The 19532-nt window shown below is 43.7% G+C and overlaps 1 protein-coding gene across 3 annotated transcripts in view; it reads left to right on the top strand.

The window, feature by feature from the left end:
• PDE6D (phosphodiesterase 6D) overlaps positions 1-19532 on the top strand; it is a 1464541-nt gene that overhangs the window by 374649 nt on the left and 1070360 nt on the right. For all 3 annotated transcript variants that reach the window (XM_044070682.1, XM_044070683.1, XM_044070684.1), the window contains exon 3: positions 11836-11961. In XM_044070682.1, the coding sequence (XP_043926617.1) occupies positions 11836-11961 (126 nt within the window). The remainder of the gene's footprint in view (positions 1-11835; positions 11962-19532) is intronic.

Consider the following 19532-nt stretch of genomic DNA (forward strand, 5'->3'; position numbering starts at 1 on the left):
TTCTTGTCAGCAGCTAGGTTCTTGAGCTCCTGATATCGCAGGGTATTGTAAGAGAAATTTCTCTTTTTCTTACCCCCCATTAAGTGTGTGTGAGCGTTGAGTGTTCAGGTTCCTTTTTTGTGTAAAACTAACTAGTCTAAACTTTCCCTCCCTCCCCTTCGCTGGTCGTTAGTTTCTGTGTGTTTGGGGCCTAACGAGTGGGTTTTCTTTAGGATGTCTGAGGCCCCTAAACCCATCTTTTCTAAGTGCACCGAGTGTGGCCGTAAGCTCTCCCCAGCGGATGGCCACAATCTGTGTGCGGTGGCTTGTGGTTGAACACCTTTCCTCTGGGTGTTCTATCTGTGCGGCGTTCAACCCCAGGGCACTGAAGGACCGGAGGTCGAAGTTAATCCTAGCGGGACTTTTGCCCCCGGATTCGACTTCGGCCTCTGGTGCTTCTGTGGCCTCCTCCCCGGCTTCGGCGGCGGCCACTCCTGCCTCTCTCCCTCCGGTCGGGACTCAAACTCTCATTGCAGCACCGGAGGAGAGGGAGGCCAGGAAAGAAAAAAGGAGGGAGAAGCACCACAAGCGGCGGGCCGAGGCCTCTGCTTTGGCCCCCCCGGCTAAGCGGTCTTCTCCCTCCAGGGCTTCATGGTCTCCTTCGCGGCTCCGGTCTCCGTGCTTCTCACCGGACCCCGAGGAGGAGGAGACCTGATCTCCGTCGAGGTCATTGAGGTGGCACGGCCAGCCTCTGTGTCCTCTTCGAGATCAACTCGCAGCCTTTCCAACGCAGATTTGGACCGGATGATGCAAAGGTTTCTCAAGGCCCAACTGCAGAATGGAGTGCTCCTGCCCCCCCCCTCCGGGGGGGAGCTAGACACCCTTCTTTGCTTCGATAGCTCCTTCTCCGACCCGCTGAGCAGCCTTGGAGCCGGGGGTGGGTCGGCGCCGACAGTATCAGGTACTTAGGCTCTTCCCACGAGCCTGTCGGGTCCGTTTTTGTCGGATCCGGGCTCTCTGAGCTGTGGGCTGAGCGTCTGATCTGAGGGAATCGGTGTGTCTTCGGCTCTGTCTAGGTCAGAGCGCACTGGTCCGTCTGATCCGATGGCTTCAGCACTGACCCCGATCCGTCCATCGGATCCGAGCGAGGGTTTGCTCTCTGATCCCAGAGAGAGCAGCTCTCTCTGCTTTCGATGTGGTGGAGAGGGCGCTGTCGAGTGCTTCTAGACCCCCGGTACTTGCTTCGGCTCCGCCCCGCACTCCCTCTATGTTGGGTCCGGCTTCCATCACCCGGCCCCAGGGACAGCCTGCTTCGATGTCCCAGGTCGTTCCCTTGGAACAGGACGTGGCTGGTGAGACATCCTCGGACAGCCCCCCCCCCCCCGAGGACATCCCTCACAAGCGAAAGTGCAAGAGGAGGCACGTGGACTCCCCAGAGTCCTTGACTGATGACACTGATTTGGATGAAGGGGAAGGCTCCCCTAGGTCACCCCCGAGGATGTCTCCTTCGGAGACATCATGGAAATGCTCAGAATAAGAGGGGGGTGGTCTTCCCCCAAGGCTTCCTCAAACGAATCCGTGTTCCTGGAGGCATTCGAAGCAGGCCCATCTACCTCTTGGGTGTCCGCTCCACCCGACCCCTTAGTGGACCTTATTACCACTAAGGCGTGGAAGGAGCCGGACACTGTGGAGCCAGTCCCCAAATGCCTGGACAAGATCCTTAGTCCGCCCTCCGAGAGGTCCCATTGGAGCAAGGGTTCCCCCGTAGATGCCATGTTGGTGGCAGCAGCCACCTAGAGGGAATTAGCTCAGGAGAGTCCCTCGGTCCATCCACCGAGCATGGAGTCTCGATTGATGGGCCATTTAGGGAAGCGGGCTTTTAGTTCAGCGACCTTCTCAGTGAGGTCTCTGAACTACATGGCACATGTTGTTCGACTGCAACGGGACCTTATCAAAGAGTACGCTGCGTCGCCCCCGGAGTCCATGTCGGTGGAGGACAAACGGTTGTACTCCACTCGGATGGCCACTCTCAGGTCCATGTCTAATGCCTCTATGCGGCTGTTGTCCCACGCCACAGAGGGAGCCACTAGAGCCAGTGGAACAGGCCTCGTCATGCGGCATCAGGCCTGGCTCCGGCATTGCAATTTCGTGGAACCCTTCAAGGCGTCGTTTGAGAATGCCCCTTTCAATGGTTCTGCCCTGTTTGGCAAGACCGTTCGCGAGACTTTGGTCCAGAGCGAAAAGGACGGGAAGACGTATGCCGTCGAAGTCCACTTCTCTGCTCCCCAGAGGTCCTTCTCCAAGAACCAAAAGGGACAGAAGTTGCAACAACCCAAGTCCGCTCCGGATCCCCAGTCCTTACGTGGCAGAGGAGGACAGGGTGGACGCCGCCCTAGAGGCAGAGGGGTCCCGAGGAATGGTGGGTCCAGAGAAGCTTTCTCTGACCGGCCCACCCTGCGACCCTGAGGGATTGCCCGACTGCTCCTCTCTAGAGGCAGTCGGGGACATTTTTCGAGGCACCTGGCAGCTTGGGAGTCCATCACAACAGACCGCTGGGTGCTTTGCATCATATCCAGAGGATACCAAATTCCCTTTTCTCACATCCCTCACCAACCCAAACGCCTCCCCGACGTCCCACTCTATCAGAGGGAGGCTGCAGCTACGGAAATCCAGCAGCTCTTAGGAAAAAGAGCCATCCAACATGTCCCCCCAGACCAGTTCGGATCAGGTTACTACTCCAGGTTCTTTTTGGTGCCAAAAAAGACAGGGGACTTAAGGCCAGTCCTCGATCTCTCCCTCCTGAACCTGTCAGTAACCAAAGAAAAGTTCCGGATGGTCACCCTTCAATCCATTCTCCCCCTGTTACGGGAGAGTGACTGGATGTGCTCGATAGACCTAAAGGATGCGTATTACCACATATTGATGGGCAAACGATCCAGGAGGTTTCTCCGCTTCCAGCTAGGAGCCATTCATTATCAGTTCAGGGTCCTTCCCTTCGGTCTCACCTCAGCCCCCAGGGTGCTCACCAAGGTATTAGCAGTGATAGCGGCCCACCTGAGGCTTCAGGGAATGCAGATGTTTCCATACCTAGACGAGTGGCTCCTGACCGCCCCAACAAGGCATCTACTCTGCTCAGCCAGGAATTACTTTCTCCACCTTGCTCCCCGGCTGGGGATCACCGTCAACACGGACAAATCCTTTCTCAACCCGACTCAGGTGATAGACTTTATCGGGGCCAGATTAGACACCAACAACTTACTAGCCTTCTTAACCACTGAACGACTTCACACCCTGAGGCTACATGTGTGGGCCATTTTACTATCGTCTGCTCCCCCGGCGGGATTGGTCCTGAGGGCGCAGGGTTCCATGGCGGCCGCAATTGCCCTGCTTCCCATGGCCCGCCAGAACATGAGGGTTTTGCAGTGGACTCTCCAAGTCCAATGGTCCTTTCGTCGATACCCTCTCAGTCACCCCATTCCCCTCAGCAAGGCTTGCAAAAGGGCTCTCGCATGGTGGTTACAATCACCGGACCTCCAAGCGGGATGCCCTTTCTCCATGGCCCCTCCACTCGCCACGGTGACCACGGACGCCTCTCGCCTCGGGTGGGGGGGCATTATGCGGGCAGAACGGTCCAAGGCACGTGGAACGATACAGAGACCTCATTGCATATAAATGTTCTAGAGATGAGGGCAGTGCTGTTGTCGTTGCAAGCACTTCAGAGCCTTCTTCCTACAGGAACAGTTGCAGTTCAGTCAGACAACATGTCGGTGGTCTGGTACATCAACAAACAGGGGGGAACCAGGTCCTACCCACTCTATCAAGAAGCTATGAGAGTGTGGGAATGGGCGATCTCCACCAACCGCTTTCTTATTGCAATGCACATTCCGGGACGGTCCAACATCCTGGCGGACAGACTCAGTCGCACCATACTGTCTCCTTACGAGTGGTCTCTCAGTCCCCAGGTAGCTAAGCAGATATTTGCCGTATGGGGACAACCCTGTTGCGATCTCTTCACCTCTCCTTCAAACACGAAATGCAACAGCTACTTCGCTCTAATTCCCCCCGCCGGGGAATTCCCAAGAGACGCTCTGGTGCATGCTTGGTCTCCTGGTCTACTCTATGCTTTCCCTCCTCTACCTCTGATGCTGAAGCTTCTACAGAAAGCCAGTCGGTTGGGGAGCAAAATGATCCTCATTGCCCCATTCTGGCCTCATCAAGCTTGGTTCCCTTACCTCTGGTCTCATCTGGTGAATCCACCTTGGATTCTAGATCCCCTCCCGGATCTGATTTCCCACCCCCTAGGCCTCCCAGTCCCGAACCTGGACAATCTCAAGCTTACGGCTTGGTTGCTCCAGTTCCACTCGTAGCTAGGACTCCTGGTATCTCCTCCCCAGTTAAAGCTATCCTAGTGGCAGCACACAAGCCCTCTATTAGGAAAGTCTATAGGAGTAAATGAAAACGTTTCGCTATTTGGGTGGAGCGTCAGAACCTAGACCCTTTCACAGCTCCGTTGCCCGCCGTCCTGGATTTCCTTTCAGGGCTTTTTCATCCGGGGGCTAGCTGTTCCACAGTCAAAGTTCAACTAGCAGCTATCTCTCATTACCACGTGGGACATGAACTGGGTCCATTGATCACCACGAAGTTATGTAAGACCTTTCTGAAGGGCACCTTCCTACTCGGACCTCCAATAAAGGAAGTAGTGCCTCCCTGGGATTTGACTTTAGTACTTCAGGCCTTTACAGCTCCCCCCTTTGAACCTGCAGCTTCAGCTGATCTCAAACATTTGTCATGGAAAACAGCCTTTCTCATCGCTATTACTTCAGCTAGGAGGGTTTCTGAACTTCAAGCCCTATGTGTAAAACCTAGTTACTTTACCTTCCACAAGGATAGGGTTTACCTCAGGACCAATCCCTCATTCCTTCCTAAGATTGCTTCCGAGGCAAATATTAACCAATCCATTAATCTGCCAGTTTTCTTTCCTGAATACCAGAACAAAGGAGAATACAAACTACATTCTCTAGATGTGCATAGACAGCTGCGTTTTTACATTCATAGAATGGCTGGTCATAGACAATCCAACCAGTTGTTCATCTCCTTTGCCAAATTTAATTTAGGTAAATCTGTGTCGAAGGTCACCTTGTCGAGGTGGATTTCACAATGCATCCTTTTGGCTTATGAAAGTTCTGGCAGGCCCGCACCTCAGGGAGTCAGTCGTTCCATGTCTACTTCTGCTGCCTTTCGGTCTAGAGTACCCCTGGATGACATTTGCTCAGCAGCCACTTGGGCTTCACCTCATACCTTCATCAACCATTATAAATTGGATATTATCTCTAGAGGGAGAGCATCCTTTGGCTCTGCAGTGCTCTGGAACAGCCTTCCATGAAGGCCGCCCAAGGTACAGGTAGCTGGGGACTCTGTCCCAAAGGTTGTTGACAAATGAAGTTAACCACTTCAGATTAAGAAGTTATATACTCGCCATAACGTTCCATCTGAGTAGGTAGACTTCATTTGTCTGCAACCGCCCCACCCTCCTTCCCCCTGACCTTCGGATGTTATTTGGCCAGAAGGTTTTACTCTGCCCTTTAAGGAAGGTAGGTAGTTTCCTTTTTCAGCCTTATTGGTTATGGGCAAACTTGATCTGAGGTCAAGTCAGAGATGGCAGGGGAGGAGCTAGGAGCTCGGATCTAAGCTATGAAAGATTGCTGGCTCAGATCCGAGGTCGGATCAGATTCCCAAAGGTTGCAGACAAATGAAGTCTACCTACTCAGATGGAACGTTATGGTGAGTACATAACTTCTTATTTCTGTACCCTAATCGTGTACGTGTAACTTAATATCTTTATCACTAAGAGTGTAACTTAATATCTTTATCACTAAGAAATTTCACTGTATAGTCTCCCATGAATGTCATTTACACTATTCTTTTACCGACTGCCACTCCACCCTCTACCTACTTTCTCTCCTACAAAACCTCCATTTCCCAGGAAGCTATCACTACTTCTAGTTTCTTTTTAATGCAGTCTGTACAAGCTCTCTACCTCAGTCTACCTAATATTTAATTTTCTGCCTCTTACTAAATCCCTTGCTGCCATTGTTACCCTTCTCTGCACTTCCAACTAATACGCACATTGCATGATACAGCTACTGTCTTTGTAATTTCTCTATAACCAACTACCTCATGAAAAGAAAAAATATATAGATTTTCTTAGTCATAATCTACTGTACGTTATATAATGTCTTATAGATGTATTCAAATAATTGTTTTCATGTAAACTCACTGTATTTTACAAAATGCCATTTTTTTCTCCCCTGGCCTCTGCTGAAAATCTGAGAAACCCAGTCGGAACTTCCTGGTAACCAAAGAGAAATAAATAAATAAATAAATAAATGTGGCATTTGGCCAACATGTAGCAAAGATAGTAAAATCGTTCTGTCGCCCAACTTGCAAGTAGGGACATGGCATCCAGGTCCAAGCAAGTCATAGTGCCACTTTATTCGGCTGTTATCAGACCCATCGAGTATGATGCCCCCTTTGGCATGTATCTGACCAAACATGTGCAAGAGTTGGAACACCCGCATTGATTCCTTACCATGTGAATCCAGGGTATAGATAAGTCATCCTCTACAGATCACCTTAAAGCACCATCTCTGTTCTGTCTCCACTGTCTCCCACTCTGATAGACCTTTTACATATCAGCAAAATGAGCAGCATCAGAATCTCTGGATTCAAGGATTTAAGTTTTGCTTATGGCATAAATAAGACTTGTTGGCAAGACAGATTCTTGTCTCAGAGGATCCCCATGCTCTGGAACAGGCTCCCTATCCATGTGAAGCAGAGTCATTCCGTAACCCTATTTAAGTGCAACTGTGACCAATGGATGGGAAATTGGATATTCACCCTGGGTCAGGCCCTCAAGTTTGTGAATAGACAGACCCAGGCAATAATGCCCAAACTAACATCCCCCCCATAACATCTAGAAACTTCCAAGCATACTCTAATAAATGCCCATGATGCATAGGGACACAATTGGGTTGGATTGCATGGCCAGGCTTATAAAAGCCTTGGTGGTTACTAGCATAGTATATAACTGTAAACCTGTATTCCTGGGGAGAATCCATGAAGTAATGGACTGGACAATTAACTCTGACTGGCTTCTTGATTGCTGTGCCAAGTATCCATCGTTCACTGTGATCAATAATGGTTTTCTACCAAAAGTTAAAACAGTAAGGATGGAGCAGAGTGCTAAACTTTTTCTTCTGTGGATGTTGAGGTTTGTGATCTTTTTCTTATTCTGCCAAATGTGCACATTAATCTTAGTCACAAATTAACAGTGTAATTGTTCAGAGAGCTGCCAGAGAACAATGTTCAGTACCTAGAAACATACAGCATACGTAATAATCATTTTTTTGTAGTTTCTTGATGGTATCCTCCAGCTTTTCTGAATGTACAGCAGTTGCCTTTAGCTACACCTTTACACAACATTATTGCTCATATGTTTTGGCCATTCTTTCTGCTCTAATCCCATTTTGGCATAGGTATAAATGACCCATTTAGCCTGCTTCCTTTGGAAATATTTTCTGCATCTCGAGGGCACATTGTATAGTTGCAGGTAACTTAATTTAGCTGGTTAGATTTTATTTTGTGATTAAACAAAGCCAACTGTGGGTAAATCGTGATACTCCCACTAAAAGGAGTGGATTATTGCTTTTACAGAATAACTGTTTAAGAAAAATTACCTCTCTGCTTGGTATGACGTGGACAGAGGAAGGACGACAAGGAGACATGGTGGTGGAATGAGGATGTACAGGAGAATATACAGAGAAAGAGGTTGGCAAAGAAGTGGGATTGTCAGAGAGATGAAGAAAGTAGACAGGAGTATAAGGAGATGAGGTGCATGGCAAAGAGAGAGGTGGCCTGTACCAATTGGCTAGACAGGGACCGAGCTAGGAAAGATGTGCAGCACGTAAAGGTGATAAAAGAGGAGGGAAACATACTCGCAAGCAAGGAGCATGTGTTGAGGAGATGGAAAGAGTACTTTGAGGGGTTGATGAATGAAGGGAATGAGAGGGAGAGAAGGTTGGATGATGTGGGGATAGTGAATCATGAAGTACAATGGATTAGCAAGGAGGAAGTAAGGATAGCTATGAAGAAGATGAAGAATTGAAAGCCTGTTGGCCCAGATGATATATCTGTGGAAGCATGGAGGTGTTTAGCTGAAATGGCAGTGGAGTTTTTAACCAGATTGTTTAATGAAATCTTGGAAAGTGAGATGATGCCTGAGGAATGGAGAAAGTGTTTTGGTAACGATTCTTAAGAATAAGGGTGATGTGCAGAGCTGTAGTAACTACAGAGGGATTAAATTGATCAGTCACAGCATGAAGTTATGGGAAAGAGTAATGGAAGCTAGGTTAAGAAGGTAAGTGATGATTAGTGATCAGCAGTATGGTTTCATGCCGGGAAAGAGCACTACAGATGCGATGTTTGCTCAGAGTGTTGATGGAGAAGTACAGAGAAGATCAGGAGGAGTTGCATTGTGTTTTTATAGACTTAAAGAAAGCATATGACAGGGTGCCTAGAGAAGAGTTGTGGTATTGTATGAGGAAGTCAGGAATGTCAGAGAAGTATGTAAGAGTGGTACAGGATATGTACTAGGGTAGTGTGACAGCGGTGAAGTCTGCGGTGGGAGTGATGGATGTGTTTAAGGTGGAGGTGGGGTTACATCAAGGATCAGCTCTGAGCTCTTATTTGCTATGGTGATGGACAGGTTGACAGATGAGATCTGACAGGAGTCCCCCGTGGACTATGATGTTTGCAGATGACATTGTGATCTGTAGTGAGAGTAGGGAACAGGTGGAGGAGACTCTGGAGAGATGGAGATAAGCTCTAGAGAGAAGAGGAATGAAGGTCAGCAGGACTAAGAATGTATGTGTGTGAATGAGAGGGAGGATAGAGGAATGGTGAGGATGCAAGGAGTAGAGGTGGCGAAGGTGGATGAGTTTAATTACTTGGGATCAATAGTTCAGAGTAACGGTGAGTGTGGAAGAGAGGTGAAGAAGAGTACAGGCAGGATGGAGTGGATGGAGAAGAGTGTCAGGAGTGATTTGTGACAGATGAGTACCAGTAAGAGTGAAAGTGAAGGTCTACAAGAGGGTAGTGAGACCAGCTATGTTTTATGGGTTGGAGACTGTGGCATTGTATGACAAGGGTGGACAGGATTAGGAATAAGTATATTAGAGGATCAGCCCAGGTTGGAAGGTTTGGAGACAAAGCCAGAGAGGCAAGATTACGTTGGTTTGGACATGTGCTAAGGAAGGATGCCGAGTATATTGGGAAAAAGATGCTAAGGATGAAGCTACCAGGTGACGAGGAAGGCCCAAGATAAGGTTTATGGATGTGGTGAGAAGAAGACATGCAGGTGGTTGGTGTGACAGAGCAAGATGCAGAGGACAGGAAGAAATGGAAACAGATGATCTGCTGTGGCGACCCCTAACGGAAACAGCCGAAAGATGATGATGATACCTCTCATAAAGGGACTTCTGTCTTGTCAGTGCTATTCTGATGTACTGCACATATGTATGTGACTTGCGTTCCAATGTTTGCACAGTACATCTGTGTAAAAGAAGTGATGAAAACAGAATCTCCATTGCTGTTTGTTTAGTTTAACTGTTAGGAAAAAACATATACAGGGATAGCAGAAAAATATGCTGAAAATCTGGTATGTTTCTCTCTCTTTTGCAGAACAGGTCTATATTACTTTCACCTAGTGCTGTTTACCATCACTGTCCTCTAGATGACTTTACATTTGTTACCTCTGAGGAGTGTACAGAATGCTTTTACTGACTGCTCTGTTGAGAAGAGTGACTGTTCAGAGTTTGGGGAAGAGAGAGTGAGAGAAGGTATGTCTTTCTAAACAACAGATATTTTTTCTGTTTTGTGGACTATATCACCCTGTAGGACAGTGAGAAAAGCTTTTGAAATGTTTTGCAGCACCAGGAAAATTGCCCTTTTAAAACAATTGTTTCTGAGCCTGGCCTCGCGTCGCAGAGTTCTTTTCTTTTCTTTTATACAGCCTGGTACTTTTTCAATAAATATTATAATTCTGTGGATCATTAATCAAGTTTAATAGTTTCAAAATAGAAATTGCAAGGGTTTATCCATATGTGGATTCCTTTGGTGCCTCGTCTATCAGCCTAGACTTTCCTACCAACGCCGTACTTTGCAGTGGTTCAGTTTAGTACTAAAAGTGAATGTGGTCTGGAAAGCCCATTTCTCTTTACAAAGTCGCACTTGACTTACAGCTGCCTTAAGGTGGTGCTTTTGTCTCTGCAGACCCAATTACCGCTACAATTTTGCGATTTTGTCTTTTCCTACAGCACCATCTCATCACCACCCATAACAGCAATGCAACAGAGAGAGTATATGCTTATCTGTATTCTCATTTGTTCACTCCTTTCAGTTATTTGTCCATTAACTTATGCTTATTCCCAAACAAAATGGTTTCCTTCTTGGGTAGTGCTAACTGTTAGCCCAACTCAAAGGGAATGCTGACACAGCAATATGTGGAAATGTAATGCTACCCTTATTGTTCATTATTTAAATTCCTTAGCAGATACTCATTTTTTACTTTTACTTTTTACCAAGAGAAGTCCACAAGGTATAAGTGCTTCTTTTCATGACCTAAGTGGAAATGCTGCCTGGTTAAGTGATTTGCTCCACATGAAGGACCAGGACTACAGAGTAAAGCATTTTACTAGTTGGCAAGTTTAGTCTATGCACTAAACAGAAAAGCATGCTTTGTCCAATGCATTGATAAAATAATGCTGGAAATGAGTGAGTGGGAGAGATGACAGACTGCAGAACAAGAAAATGTTAGAGCTGTTTTGAGGTTTGTCTGCTTTGTATTCAAAGTAGCATTGATCCTAACTGGATCTATCTAAAATAAGACTGTCTTCAACGGAGCAAAATATGAAAATGGGTGGTGGTTTCATATGGTAGAACATAACTTTTTTTAAAAAGTTTTAATTCTGAAAGAAGTTGAAATCCAAGCAGTTCTTCACTTAAATGTTGATGTCCTAGAGTTAGCATGCATCATTTACGTACATTAGTGTCATTTGGAGACAAGGAATACATTATGAGTGGTACTTGGATTTTGCAACTTATAGTTTTAGGTTGCAGAGTGAAAATGCAGTCCATTCAGTGGATGTTTAACTCAAGAAATTGGGGACAAATCTCAACAGAATCACTGACAAATCCAGAAATAATCACTGACACTTAAATACTATTAACTTGAGAAATTCTTAGTGTAACAGAATGTGAATTGATATACATTTTCTGAAGTAAAAAGTCTATAACTCGGTAATTGTCATTATTAAGTGTAATGTGTCTCCTTTTCTTCAAAAGTCACCCGTTTTAGGAGGGATTAAGAGGGAGAGTGCTACAGTTTGATTTAAGTTCAGGGACATCCCTAAAAATCAAGGACAGTTGAGAAGTATGAGTGGATGTGATATAGCAAGGGAAAATCTCCTTTCTCATCAGTGCAACAACTTTAAAACTGATTATAATAGTAAAGGTTCACAAGGGGCAAAGGCCTCCCTGTGTGTGTGTGTGTGTGTGTGTGTGTGTGTGTGGGTGGGGGGGGTCCTTCCTTCTTCAGCAAGACAAATGAACGTCTTGAAGTGTTGCATTATGAGTTTGTTCTCTCCATTCCAGAATGTGAAATGCAGTGATTCGTTGTCTTGTTAGAGGCCCCATGTTACTCTTTGTACACTATAAAAATGATTAAAAGAATTCAGTGTTATTGCTACTGCACATTTGTTTATGATCCTAACTACTGTTAACATTTCACTGATTTTATAGCTAGAGTCCCAAAGAAGATTTTGAAGTGCAAGGCTGTTTCTAGGGAATTGAACTTCTCCTCGGCAGAACAAATGGAAAAATTCCGTCTTGAGCAGAAAGTGTATTTCAAAGGGCAATGTTTGGAAGGTATGCTGAATTAGTATTATATTTTTATGTGGTATGCTTCTAAATGGAATCAATTGTACCCTTATCCTGAAGTCTGTCAGCATTCTTAACGGCAGTCATCATTCACTTGCAGGGAAATTATCGTTGCTATTCTGGAAGATAATTGTTGGGATATTCTAATGCTTGATGTCATCATCCCTCAGCAGATTGTTCTGGGGAATTACATATCTTGTTGTTCCATCTCAAGCAGCTGCACTACCAAATTGTGTATACACACAGGATGGTTTTCTCTGCTGCACGATTGATTCTTGCAGCCCAATTAATCCATTTTTTGGAATACAGCATAGCAGTTTTGCCATCCTAAACAGGAGTCAAAATGAATGATGCTGTCTTTCTTCAAAGTCAGTTACTTTCTTTTTTTCACAACCTGTCTTTATTTGTTCTACCTGTCACCAGGGAAATGGTGTTGCTTTAGACTGTAAACACTTGTTTGCATTTGCTCTCTTGGGCCAAAGCAGTATCAGATGAAAGGAAGATGCAGAAATGAAATTTTGACTAGAAGTGCACATAATCTTGAATGCCTGGATCTTCCAACCAATATCTGCTGTGATTTGGTAAAATTCTAATTATCATAAGCAAATAAGTCTGCCTCAAATTATTTGAAGAATCTATGCTCATTTAAATATGTACAGAGTAGGGAAACCTATGCATGATCACAGCTTAAATCAGTGAGATTTGTACTGTCAAAACAGGATGATAGCAACTTTTATGTAGCTGAATTATTTACTAAGTTCGGTCAGCAGATTTACATATTTATTTGCAATTTGTTAACCAGGTGGGCTGATCATCGGACCCTTTTTAGACATGAGCCAGGAATGCAAGTAATAATTTTGCAGCTGTTTACATCAAACAGGATTGCAAACTAAATTATTATTGACAGATTATTTGAGAGAGAGAGATTATGGCGGCTTAACCAATGTCTCTAAATCAAGAGCATGCTCATTCTTCTAGCAGATGCCGTCTTACTTCAGTTTTGAAATTGTGTGCTTAAGCACCTTATTTCTGAAGGAATGTAATTCCATGTAGCTGGTGTCAATTTGTAGAAAGCACATTTGCCAATTAGTTTTAGTGAGATATTTTGAGATGTATGGTATCTGTCTGGGTGTAAGAGGGGCCTCAGGTAAGCAGTGTCGATTTTAGGGTTTGGCATTGATTATAAAGAGAACATATTCAAGTCTGGAGATAAGTACATTCCTAGTTGTGGTACCGTGGGTGTTTGGTGAGAGATGGTTTGCAACAGATTTGATTGCAATAAAATCTTATTTGTTGTCCCTGTTTATAGGTTAAATAATGTGAGATAAATTACCAATATATTTTTGAGTAACAATGACATAGTTGTCTGTAATAAACGCAGGAGACTGATTTAATTTAGGATGAGATCTGATGTAATACTTGACTTATTGGGGTGTATAATTAGTCTCTTGTCCAAATTCCATTTAGTGAAGCGGAGTTTTAGGTTACTGAAGTTGGTTGAGGTGTTTGTTGCGGTCTAGAAACAAAAACTCATCTGCACACTTGATTTTTTAAGGTGTGGCAGTCAAAGGCGTAAGTCATTAATAAGGGAAAAAAGCAGTGGGATAAAGACAAAACCTTTTGGTACCCAGATATTGAAAGGGGCCAGCATTTGTGTAGAAGTCACTGCTGTAAACACTGAAGGTTCTATTTTCTAGATAACTCTTAAACCATAAGATTGTACTGGCAATAAAATTTATTCTAGATAAATCCTAGATAGATTGTTGTGTAGACATGCATAAAATTTACTGTTTTGAAGGCTCATGTTATGTCCGCAAACAGTCATGCTTTAAGTAGACTGCCATTCATGTGTGAGTTGATTATATTAAGTGTATCAGTATATCAGGCCTATAATCCACACTGCTTATTGGAGACCCCTAGTTATTAAAACTGCATTGGAAAGTATGTTGTGCATTTCATAGAAAACCATACTTGTTTATATCTTTTGAAGATGTGTTTGTAAAGAAGCTTTTCAAAATTATTTTAGCCAATGGGGAAAGATTTGAGTCTCAAATTCCTTTGTGGAAGAGGTAAAGGTGTTACTGAGTGTTTGAACTGTTTGGGGACAGTGCCCTGAAGTAGGAGACACATTGATGATGTAAAAAGTGGTATAAATGTATGCCCTATAGTCATTTTTAGAAAAGCTGGGTGATTTATAATAAGGTTGGTACCAGACTTGTTTCTTTGGTGGCTAGTTCTCTGAAGTAGGTTATGGGACTGCATTTGGCCAGTGGGTATAAGCTGGGGGAAGATAGATGTAGAGAATATGATTTTTCACAGTGAAGGGGATGGATAGTGTTTGGAAGGATTATATAATGAAGTTTATATAGTTTTTAGTGAAGAAAGTTGTAAGCTATTTCAGTAGGGTCAATGTCTTTGTAAGTTCAGTGGTAAGCTGCTTTTGTGGTCTTGCAAAAGTGCTTAGGAGAGGCAGAAAGGGATTCATGCTCATTTCTTTAGAAATTAGGCCATTGCTGAGTTCACTTGTAAAACAGTGATTTTTTTCTCCGGTCCAAATAGTTTTCGTATAGCGAGCTTTGGTTGGGTTTCGTTTCAATTGCGTCCATGCAGACACGTATTACCTAATAAGATTAGCCATGTCTGGAGTTAACCATTGGCAAACTTGGGCTGCTGCAATTCTTCTTTAGATTAGTGGAGATAGGTTGTCTTGTATTTCATATAATTTCCTTTTAATTTAAGTAAAAGCAATATTAGTGCTAACAACAAAGTAGATTAATGATCAGTCTAACTGTTTTTATCATGTTATTGATAACTTGTTGACAATGCTGGTTGTTGTTTGAGTAGGCTTTTTTATGGTATTGAAGGACCAACATTAGCAGGACTGTAGCCATTTTTACACTCTCTTGGAAGTACTTTAATTTGAAGGCATCTGTGTTTTACATATATTAGTAAGAGGTCTAATATGAACCGATTATTGGTCTGCGAGTTGGGCCTTGCTGGCTGTTTAACAAGCTGATCTAGTCGTAACTGTTGTAAAGCTGTTGCATAGTTGAGGCTTTTTGTCACATAGCATTCACATTGAAGTCCCCTAAGGTGATTGTATTTTCCCCACCAGCTTTCCTAAAAATAGTTGTGTACTGGCTTTGGTTATACAGATTCTAAGCTGGCATTTGTGTGTGTCTGTGTGTGTGTGTCTGTGTGTGTGTGTGTCTGTGTGTGTGTCTGTGTGTGTGTGTGTCTGTGTGTGTGTGTGTGTCTGTGTGTGTGTGTGTCTGTGTGTGTGTGTGTCTGTGTGTGTGTGTGTGTCTGTGTGTGTGTGTGTGTCTGTGTGTGTGTGTGTGTGTGTCTGTGTGTGTGTGTGTCTGTGTGTGTGTGTGTGTGTCTGTGTGTGTGTGTGTGTGTCTGTGTGTGTGTGTCTGTGTGTGTGTGTCTGTGTGTGTGTGTCTGTGTGTGTGTGTCTGTGTGTGTGTGTCTGTCTCTGAAACCGAATCTCGAGACTATATAGCTGAAACTCCTAAATGCCGAAAGACCAAACGCGCGAAATTCAAAATCCCGAATGTACAATAAACATACAGCACACACAAACACATCTGCCCCATACAATCAAACATATAATCCTACACTACAGATAAGCTGGGGGGTAAACCCCCCCCTGCACCCCCTACTTAAATATGCTAACTCTGAGATCGCACAGAGACAAATGAAACTCACACCCCCACACATTTTACAGTCCCACACACAGACAGACAGAGACACACATTAAAGCCCCTAGCCAACACACTTCCGCATAGATACTTACCTGAACTTCCACCTATCCATCAACAAACTGCAACACCAGAAGCACTACTGCAATATCTTTTACATTTAATTTTTACATTTTAATTTTTTTTATATTGGGATTTTTAATTTTGTACTTCTGGTCTTACGGTATTTAGGGGTTTCGGCTATATAGTCTTGAGATTTTGGGATTCGGTATTGCAAAAGTTTAAGATTATGCAGTGATTCCGTGTATGTGGGTGTGTATAGATAGATATGTATATGTACATATATATATATATATATATATATATATATTTGTGTGTGTGTACATGTGTGTATGTATATATATATATATATATATATATATATGTATATATATATATATATATATATATATATACTAGCATATTAAGTCTGGTAACGTTTGGAAAAGAACTACGGCAAGAGGCAGTTATGAGATTTAAGCGCTTTCGTTCTTTTATTTGACAAAATTCGAACTTCTTCAGAAATCTAAACATTCAAGAGTAAGCTTATGGTTTAAATAAACTTTTACAGACTCATTTGAGACATAGGATGACGTGTGTCAGCGTCATTTGATCCATTTCAGAAGACATTTGATATTGAGTGCGCCATTCAGTCCTGGGGGTGTGTCCGCTCTGAGATTGATTTGCCACTTGAGTTCTCTCACTTCCAGTGGTGTGGTCGATTCTTCGCTGAATGTGCTTACTTTTTCTAAGATAGCAAAATAAAACATTTGTGGCGTTTTACAATTTTTTGCATGCTTAGCTAGCGCATTTGTATCATCCGCTCTGCGGATGGCTTGCAAATGTTCTTTTATGCGGTCGCTTAGTTTTCTAGAAGTCATGCCTATGTAGTAGGCTTGACAGTGGGTGCATTGGCTGATATACACTACATTTGTAGTGTTACAATTGAAAGCGTCATGTGGGGTGAAATAGTAGTTGATCGCTTCAATGCAAAACTTCTTGTTTTTTCGAATGTATGGGCAGCAAATACAGTTCCCGCATGGGGTAGTGCCAGCGTTATCTTTTGTGTTTGGCTGGTTGTACTGTATTTGCCGTTGGAAGATCATTTTTAGCGATCTGGTCTTTTTATAGCAGAACTGTGGTTCATTACCTAGCGCTTTGCTGAGTTCTGTATTACATTGAACTATCCCCCAGTATTTTTGCAAGGTGCTTTTGATAGCATTTGCATCAGAAGAGATTGGGATCGGGAACCTGGGTTGGTAGTTTTCTTCACTTATAGGTTGTTGATGGAACCCATGTTTGAGAATGGGTTTATGTCGGGTTTCTCTGTGTTCTGTTACTTGTATGGCAATGCTTTGTACTAGTTCTGTGGGGTAGTTTTTTTCTTTGAAAAGATTGGCGAGGTAATTGCTTTCTGTAGTGAAGTCTTCGTCTTCACTTACTAGTCTGCTAAGTCTGACATATTGGCCTTTCACGATGTTTTTCTTCATGAAGGCTGGGTGTTGGCTTTTGTAGTCGAGAAAGTTATTTTGGTATGTTTTTTTACGAAAGATGTTAGATTTGAAGGTGGGTATGCGTTCTCCTGGGACGCGTGTGAGTGTGACATCAAGAAAGTTAGCTGTAAGTCCTTTACCTCCTATTGTGAAGGATAGGAAGTTGCTACTTTCTTTTAGGAACTCTTCAAGTTCTTGAGAAGTTCCTTTCCATAAAAAGATGTTGTCTATATAGCGCTTGTACAGCGCTACTAGTTTGAAGCCTTGCATATCTTTGAGCTTTTCTGCTTCCCATGCGCTCATAACTACATTCGCATAGGCGGGTGCCATTTTGGCTCCCACGGCAACACCTTTTGTTTGTTGAAATATAGTGACTTGAAACGAAAAAAAGTTGTTTTCAAGTACTAGTTTCAACAAAGTGCAGAGTGTATCTGCAGTGTTGGGGTCTGTATTTCTGTACTTGATCAGGTAGTTTCTCACTAATTTAAGTCCCTCTTGGTGAGGGATACTGGGGTAGAGGGCTATCACATCTAGTGTGACTAGTGTGTAGTTTTCTTGCACATTGTTTGTTTGTAGACCGTGGATTTCATGGAGGAAATGCCAGGAGTCTTTTAAATAAAATTCTGCTGTTTGCACTATGGGGTTGAGCTGGTAGTCAAGGAGTTCAGAGATGTACTCCGTTTTAGTTCTTTTGGAAGACACTATGTGTCTAAGCGGTGGGTCCACAGCGTTTTTGTGGATCTTGGGGATTCTGAAGAGAATCCCGACCTGAGGCGAGTCAACTTGCATGAATTCCAATTCAAAATCAGTAATCTTATCATTGATGTACAGTTTTTTCAGTTTGGTGTCTATAAAATTGAATTGCTTCAAAACTTGTTCTTTGGAGACGATTCGATAGTTATCGTCTTTGTTGAGGATATCTAGCATTTTTGTATTGTAGTCATTTGTATTCATGACTACAATTCCTGCTCCTTTGTCTGCTTTCATTATTTTAATGTGCTGCGACTGGCACAATTTTTGGAGCGCCACTTTTTCTTGTTTGTTAAAGCTGCCCCAGTGGTTACTTGGTTTAGCTTTTAGAATCTTTCTGATCTCATTTTCACATACTTTTGAGTATGTGTTTAAGTGGCAATTAAGGGCAGGGTTGAAAATGCTGCCTCTTTTGAGTGTTGGTGGACCTTCATCTTCACAGCTGGTTTGGGTTGCAACTGTAGGGGGGTTCATATCCTCTGTGGAGAGAGTTACACGTGCATTTGCGGCGTTCCTTGTAGTCCTGTAGGATGCCATCCTGGTGGGGACAGAGTTGTCCTCTGCAATGGCTGCGGCTGACTACGGGTGCTGTTAGCTCTCCCGTATTAAGATTTGGCAGCGGGGGTAGCTGCTACTCTCGTTAGGATCTGACCACAGGGAGTACTTTGCGCGCCATTGTTGGCACCCCTATCACTGCTTATCGCGAGACCATTTGTGTGGTTGGTGCAAAAGTTTGTAGTAGTGTCAGTAACATTGTAGCTGGCGCCAAAGGTATCTATCGCAATTACTATTACTAGCTCTAGGAATAACATTATTACTCACATGCATCCTGTAACTGTAAGCATTTGTTGTATTTCTGGTGATCACATTATTGTCTACATTTCTACTACCTGGTTCTATAGAAATTTACATTCATATGCAATGTTGTGTCATTTTGATCATCATTGTTATTATCAGCATTTTGGCTAAGCAGATCTGAGTTTTGGCTGAACAGTTCTGAAAAGTCATTGTTACGTTTATTAATAAAGATGTTTCTCAAGTTTAGTTTTCTGCAAAACAGTTTTAAGTGTAGTATTACCTCCGTACTTTTAGCTCTTTGAGCTGGGATGAAGTTTAGTCCTTTGTTAAGCACATGTTTCATTTCTGTGCTTAGCGGGAAGTCGGTAAGGTTGTAAATTGTCCCTGTATTAGAAGCTGCTGTATTTGCAGCTATTGTCTGTTCCTTTTGCTCCTCCTGGGCTTGTCCTGCCACTCTGAGTTGTGCATTTTGCATTGTCCCTGCCTCTCACTCTCCTGTTGTCCGGTGGTTTCCGTGGGGAGTCTTTGCCTAATTCTAAAAAAGACTTGTTATTTGCAGTGTTGACGGTGGTGGTTAACGGAGTGGCAACATTGTGTTGGTTCGTCTGGTAATGATTGGAGAGTGGTTCTGGTCTGCTATTAATATCTTTGTTTGAGGCTCATCTTGTGTGGCTTTCCATGGTAGGCGGTGGCTTTTCTTGTTGGCGTAGTTCTTCGGTCTGCACTTCTTTGTCTGTCTGTATCGCAGTCTGCTTTGGGAGTAATCAAGTAGGCA

The sequence above is a fragment of the Protopterus annectens genome, chromosome 4.part1 (genome assembly GCF_019279795.1).
Source record: "Protopterus annectens isolate FY-2018-M chromosome 4.part1, PAN1.0, whole genome shotgun sequence".
Taxonomy (NCBI): Eukaryota; Metazoa; Chordata; order Ceratodontiformes; family Protopteridae; genus Protopterus; species Protopterus annectens.